The 7,544-nt window shown below is 42.7% G+C and overlaps 1 protein-coding gene across 1 annotated transcript; it reads left to right on the top strand.

Annotated features, from left to right (window-relative positions):
- Nucleotides 1–1,175: 1,175 nt before the first annotated feature.
- LOC129016848 (olfactory receptor 3A10) lies at nt 1,176–2,123 on the top strand. The gene is given in 1 exon segment (XM_054456587.2): nt 1,176–2,123. A coding segment is annotated over 1 exon segment (948 nt).
- Nucleotides 2,124–7,544: the final 5,421 nt, after the last annotated feature.

The raw sequence follows: 7,544 nt of genomic DNA on the forward strand, positions 1-7,544 counted from the left end.
TGCTAATACCCAAAGTCTTAGAAATATGATTCTTCTCTTTATCACGTATAATGTCATTTATAAAACCTCCATAACAACACATGTTCAAGTTCTTTAAGAGGTAATGTCGTGTCAAGGGGTGGGCTTGGGAGTCAGAGAGTCCTGCGTTTGAGACCCAGCTCAGTCAAGAGTAAGACCTTGGGATCCTTAGTTCACCTTTATAATCCTCAACATCTTCATTACATAGAGGTAATAGTAGTAGTTACTCCACAGATTTTTGTGAGAATTAAATGAGAAAATAAATACAATACACATCATATACACAATACTTATAGTATACACTTCAAAATTGTTAGTATTTTCTTAAATTGCCTTCACATCTTCGGTTTTTGGCTTCTGTGTATTTGCTCCCTGCACCTCTCCTTCTTCCATCTCTTTTGTGTCTGTGTGGATCCCATGGGATCTTGTCCTGTTCTTCTTTATGCTGCTTCTCTCCCTACACTGTGCTTTCTAGAACCTCGTATGTTCACTTAGTCATTGAGCTAATCAGAGAGTCACCGTACACTGGTATGACCTTAATAGCTGCTAAAAATACTCAAACGTCACTTTGGGACGCCAAGGCAGGTGGATCACCTGAGGTCAAGGGTTCGAGACCAGCCTGGCCAACATGGTGAAACCCCTGTCTCTACTAAAAATACAAAAAAATTAGCCAGGTGTGGTGGTACATGCCTGTAATCCCAGCTACTCAGGAGGCTGAGGCAGGAGAATCGCTTGAATCCAGGAGCCAGAGGTTGCGGTGAGCCGAGATCACGCCATTGCACTCCAGCCTGGGTGACAAAAGTGAAATTTCATCTCAGAAAAAAAATAAAAACAAAAACAAAACATCCAAACATTTCCATACCATGTTGGTAAACAACCACTGTCCCCAGTCCTCAGAATATTTCCCTCTGCCCAGCCCCTCCTTTGGAATATGCTGGATCTTTCCCTGAATCAATAACTAAGGGTTAATGTCTGGCATGGTCAGGGCCTCCAGGAGCCTGGCCAAGTTCTAGGCTGGTATCCGTTCCAATTGGTAGGTGTCCATGCCATATCACTCCAGCATTCTTGGGACATGGATCTGCGCCTTCTATGTGTCATTCTCTCCTTTGTGACAGATTCATGCTTTCTGCTCCCACTACAGCTCTCAGCAGTGGCCTATGGAGCCAGGTGCTTAGGGGAATGGGACAGCCATCACTGAGTTCATCCTTCTTGGCCTAACAGGGAACGTAAGACTGCAGCCCATCCGTTTTGCTGTCTTCCTCTTTGCCTACATTATCACAGTTGGGGGCAACCTCAGCATCCTGGCTGCCATCTTTGTGGAGCCCGAACTCCATCCTCCCATGTATTACTTCCTGGGGAACCTGTCTCTGCTGGACATCGGGTGCATCACAGTCACTGTTCCTCCAATGCTGGCATGTCTCCTGGCCCACCAGTGCAGAGTTCCCTATGCTGCCTGCATTTCACAGCTCTTCTTTTTCCACCTCCTGGCTGGGGTGGACTGTCACCTCTTAATAGCCATGGCCTATGACTGCTACCTGGCCATCTGTCAGCCTCTCACCTACAACACTCGCATGAGCCGTGAAGTCCAGGGTGCCCTGGTGGGCATTTGCTGCACTGTCTCCTTCATCAGTGCTCTGACTCACACAGTGGCTGTGTCTGTGCTCGACTTCTGTGGGCCTAATGTGGTCAATCACTTCTACTGTGGCCTCCCACCTCTCTTCCAGCTCTCTTGCTCCAGCATCCAGCTCAATGGGCAGCTGCTGCTTGTGGGGGCCACCTTCATGGGAGTGATCCCCATGATCCTTATCTCAGTGTCCTATGCCCACGTCACAGCTGCAGTATTACGAATCCGCTCGGCTGAGGGGAGGAAGAAGGCTTTCTCCACGTGTGGCTCCCACCTCACCGTGGTCTGTATCTTTTACGGAACCGGCTTCTTCAGTCACATGCGCCTGGGCTCAGTCTCAGCCTCAGACAAAGATAAGGGGATTGGGATCCTCAACACTATCCTCAGTCCCATGCTGAACCCAGTCATTTACAGCCTCCAGAACCCTGATGTGCAGGGCACCCTGAAAAGGGTGCTGACAGGGAAGAGGTCCCCAGCATGAGAAGATGGGGTTCAAAATGCAACCTCTCTCCTCAAGCAACCCCCCTGACTTTCTTAGGCTGAAGGACTACGTATGGGCAGGAAAATCCTCAGGGTCGGGCCAGAAAACGGGAGCAGAGTAGATAGTTTGAGTCAGGGTAGAGCGTGGTCTGCCTTGGATTGAGGAGAAAGGCTAAAGCTTAGGTGAGAGCATATCTAACTTACTGATACGAAGTGAATTGAAGACAAAAGGGAAATATGATGTGGGTCAGGTAATGGGAGACAAACTATTTTGTATTTTTTTAATTTAATGATTGTTCAATTGAAACACATATAAAATGTTAATAAAAATGAAATGTCTGGTCTCCTTTTTAGCAAAACTATATTTGTATTCGAGTGTTGGGTGTGGTTTTCAAAAGGTTCTACTTTAAGAAATAAGTCTAGTATTCTAAAGTTAAATTTGGGCTTGACATACGCTAGAAGCAGAGTGTTGGTACTTGTCAGAGCACCCTGCAAGCACCTTCTTCAGAGCAACATCATCAAACACCTGTTCCCAAAATCACAGCCCCTTTCTGACTACTTATTAGTAGGGACAACACAGGTACATTGCAGTGCATGAGCCTATTCTCACAACCCGCCCCCGCCCCCCAACCAGAAACATAAGAATGTATCATCCCTGAGAAGAAGCATTAATAACTAGTAAGATAGATTTATTTATTTATGAGATGGAGTTTCGCTCGGTCACCCAGGCTGGAGTGCAGTGGCACGATCTTGGCTCACTGCAGTCTCTGCCTCCCGGGTTCAAGTTATTCCCCTGCCTTAGCCTCCCGATAGCTGGGATTACAGGTGCCTGCCACCACGCCCGGCTAATTTTTGTATTTTTACTGGAGACGGGGTTTCACCATATTGGCCAGGCTGGTCTTGAAGTCCTGACATCACGTGATCCACCCGCCTCGGTCTCCCAAAGTGCTGAGATTAAAGGTGTGAGTCCCTGCCCCTGGCCATAAGTTTTAGTTTCAATGGCAAAATACACTGATTTATGTTGGACATTCTGTTTAATTCATATGTACAGATAATTAGTAAAGGTGAGGAGACTGATAAGAAGGGGAAACTAGAGGGGAACATCATTTGCAATTTATCAATGAGTAAGTACTGGAACCTGAGATTTTAACAACAGAGTGAAACTATGGCAATCCAGAAAGAAATAATAGAATGATAGTCAATTTCACACTCTATCGTGGCCATTTCTAGAACTTATTCTGTGAATCCTTCAGGCACTTCCTGGACAAGAAGTTGGAAGTTGAAGACTGACCTTGTCTGACATGCTTATTATTTGAGGAGGGCAGCAGGGAACCCTTAATCTAAGGGGCCTTAGATTATCTCAGCACACAGAGGTATCCACAGTTATTCTCCACATCCAGCCGTCCGCTGGGTCCCACTGAACATTATGCTGGACTCACTTACACCATTGTCCTCTAGCAGACAGCTGCCTCCCAGTTGGGACCCATGCCATCCAACGGTCTCTGAGCCCTGGGTTCCTCCCTAACTCAGTGCTGTCTACACTGCCCCATTAATCCCCTGGAACAATGTCTGCTCCGTGTCATTTCATCTGCCAAAGGCCGCCAAGTCCTTCTGATCAAATCTAGACCTTTCTCAGGTAGGCAAGGTCTTCCATCATTCCTTCCTGGCTTCTCCATTCAATCTTCCTCTTTCAACCACAGGTGCTCACTTAGGTGGCTCATGAATCCCTTTGTTTGTATTCAGTGTTGTTAATCTCCTTTGAAAGAATGTAGCCTACACAGCATGACAGCATCATAATTTTCTCTGTATTCCTCGAAGCTTCTTTTACTCTCCCCAGCTAGGTTATAATCTCCTTAAGGACAGGATCCATGTCTTATATTATGTCTTCCAAACACACAACAGAGTGCTGAGTAGATAGCTGATGTTCAAGACATCTTGTGGGTTAGTTGATAGCAGAAAGCATGACTTATGATAAGAAATTTGTCTTCCACATAGGAAGTCAGTGAAACTGCTAGATGTTTTCAAAATACCCTAAAGGTCCCAATATTAGGATAGTATAAAGATATAAAGAGAAATTTTTTTAAAGATAAATTTTCTTCTGATGAAATAAAGACAATCATTGAATTTGACATAACAGGGAAAAGCTTTCCTGACTTTGTGCATGAACTGCAATATAATTTCTCCTCAAACAAAAAAACCCTGAAACGAAAACCAAAGAAGTATCTCCTTCTTGCAAAAAATTAGAAATAGAGCATTTAATTAGCAAAATCTGAGCATAACACTACAGGTTGGAAAATCCTATAATATCCAAAGACTTGGGAAAGCATTACAGAGAGGAGTGTAATAATAAATGAGTGATTACAAGTTGTGTCAAAGTGTTTGTCTTTCCTTAATTCAACTTCTAAAGTAAAGAGTTTTTAACTCTGCTATGCAAATATAAATAATTCATGTTTTATGTAAATAATTTAAGTAAAAAGCATATATTTGTTTAAAAAGAAGAGTGAAGGTATTGACATGAGAAGTTGTATAGCACATATGACTAAATTGAGAAAGTGATGATGATGTAAACATGTGTATGGGCTGAAAATCCTGGAGGAAAACCCGTAAGCTGTACCCGGTGGTTACCTCTGCAGAGGGGAATAGGACTGGGGAGGGCAGTGGAAAATGGGGAATGACTTTGGGTTTTTACTCCATTTACTCTGGTATTTTTCAAAGTTTTTCACTGAGTTCTGTAATTTTAAAAAATTAAATACATATATTTTTTAAATTTCCACTTTTACTTTAGATACAGGAGATGTATGTGCAGATTTGTTACTTGGTAATACTGCACGATGCTGAGATTTGGAGTCCAGATTCCATCACCTTGGTCATGAGCACAGTACCCGATAGGCAGTTTTTTAATCCACACCTCCTCCTTCCTCTCTTTAGTAGTTCACAGTGTCTCTTGTTCTCATATTTATGTCCATGTGTACTCAATGCTTAGCTGTTAATGATTAGAACATGTGGTATTTTATTTTCTGTTTCTGCATTAATTTGCTTAGGATAATGACCTCCAGCTGCATCCATGTTGTGGCAAAGGACATTATTTCATTCCTTTTTATGGCTGCATAGTATTCCATGGTGTATATGTACCACATTTTCCTTATCCAGCTCACCACTGGTGGGTACCTGGGTTGATTCCATGTCTTTGCTATTGTGAATAGCTCAGTAGTGAACATATAAGTGCTTGTGTCTTTGTGGTAGAATGATTTACTCTCCTTTGGGTATGTATCCAGTAATGGGACTGCTGGGTCAAATAATAGCTCTGTTTTGAGTTCTTTGAGAAATCTCCAGACTGCTCTCCACAGTGGCTGCACAAAGTTACATTTCCACCAACAACATAGAAGCATTCTCTTTTCTCTGCAGCCTTGCCAGCATCTGTTGCTTGTTGACTTTTTAATAGCAGCCATTCTGACTGGTGTGAAGTGGTGTCTCATTGTGATTTTGACTTGCATTCCTCTGATGCTTAGTGATGCTGAGCACTTTTTCATGGGTTGGCCACTTGTATGTCTTCTTTTGAGAAGTGTCTGTTCATGTCCTTTGCCCATTTTTTAATGAGATGATTTGAATTTTGCTTGTTAATTTGTTGAAGTTCCCTATAGGTTCTGGATATTAGGCCTGCGTCAGATGCACAGTTTGTGACTATTTTCTCCCAATCCATAGGTTGTCTGTTTATTCTGCTGACGGTTTCTTTTGCTATGCAGCTCTTTAATTAGGTCCCACTTGTCAATAACTAACTAAATAAAACTTTTAAAGTGCTAATGGTGAAAATGTAGGGGGGTGGTAGTAAGGTGAGTCCACTATAGTGTTTTCTCTCCAGCCTTCAGTGTCCCCTGTCATCCTCACCTTTGAGGAAACTAGTGAGTTGGCCCATCTATCCAACACAAGCCCACCTTATTCATTTGATCAAGATTTAGAGGCATTCATCTTGTCCATCTCTCTTCATCTAAGTGAAGAATCAAACCAAACAGCTCTTATCCTTAAGAGAATAGCCCTGATGGACCTTCTTACCTCTTTCCGTCTCCTGTCCCTGAAGACTGAAATATCACCCTCCACTCCACACCAACCCTCATCCTGCACCACCATCAACAACCTGTCCCCGCAGCACCCACTTCCCTGTTGCACAGTTTTGAATCTTTATATGGGATTCCAGTCAAAGGTGGTGACTAATCTTGGTTGGGATGAATGTGTGATCTATGCAGATATAAGTCCATGGATTCCTGACACTGAAAGAAACTTCTAGCAATATTTTTGCCCAGCCATCCTAACTTAGATAGCTCATATTCAAAGAAACATGTTTTAGACATTGTGAGTTCTCAACACATCTGTGAACTGTTGAGTACATCCATGATCCATATGTCAAGCTCAGCAGATGTCATTTTACACACCATGGGCAAACTACATATGTCTACTTGGAGATGATCTCACACACATTCCAACAATACCTCCTTCTCCCACATCCATCCTACCATCTGTGTCTAGCCCAGAGAAAAGCTCTACTAGGACTCAGCAGAATTATAACAGTAGTATATTTTATCCTATTATTTTATTAGCACATAACAATATTTACAAACAACTTTAAAATCTGTGTTCCCATTTGAATTTTTCAGTAGCACAGTTGAATGTAACCCACAGTGACAACCAGGGCCAGGATTAGAAAATAGGAAGGCCAGCTTTTATTATCCTCACTTCACAGATGACAGGTTAGGTGACTTGCCAGAGGCCATAGAGTTAGGCCCAGTAGCTTTGCCTCCCTCCCTGCATCCAGTTAATCACCAAAGAATTCAAAACTAAACAGAGTGATAATGACTGTGGGTGCAATGAGTCTCAGAAATGCAAAAGGCAATACAGTTGAATGGAGAACCTTGAACAGAATATATGGAGATCAAAGTTTTAATTCAGTCTCTGCTATTTTTAGCCTACAGATCTGTTCAAGTTTTGATTCTTTATCTGCAAAATTAGTCACTTCCAAGTATCTCAGGCTTTTTTCACTCACCTACTACATAATAAATACTCAAGCCCACACAGGATGCCAAAGACTGCAGGGATTAAGAGACTATGAGCTATTAAACAGACAGGCAATAAGGTTGAGTACAGGTGCATAAACCCACAAACTATTTATACAGAGTGGGTCTGAAGGGCAGAAGCTCATTCTTGGGCTTTAGCAACTGGAGAGATGCCCGAATTGGAGGTGGTAACAGTGAGCCAGGAAGAGGCGTGAAGGTCTGAGAAGTAGCAACAAGTGAAACAGAAAGGAGTGAGCTTTGGAAAGAGTCTTGGAACATCAGCCAGAAAATATTTAACCTCTTTTTTAGAGTATGTTTGTAAAATCTTGGAGGGTAAAGATATCAGGGATCTGAAAGGGTTACCTTTATTTGGTATT

Source organism: Pongo pygmaeus, chromosome 19 (genome assembly GCF_028885625.2).
Source record: "Pongo pygmaeus isolate AG05252 chromosome 19, NHGRI_mPonPyg2-v2.0_pri, whole genome shotgun sequence".
NCBI lineage: Eukaryota > Metazoa > Chordata > Mammalia > Primates > Hominidae > Pongo > Pongo pygmaeus.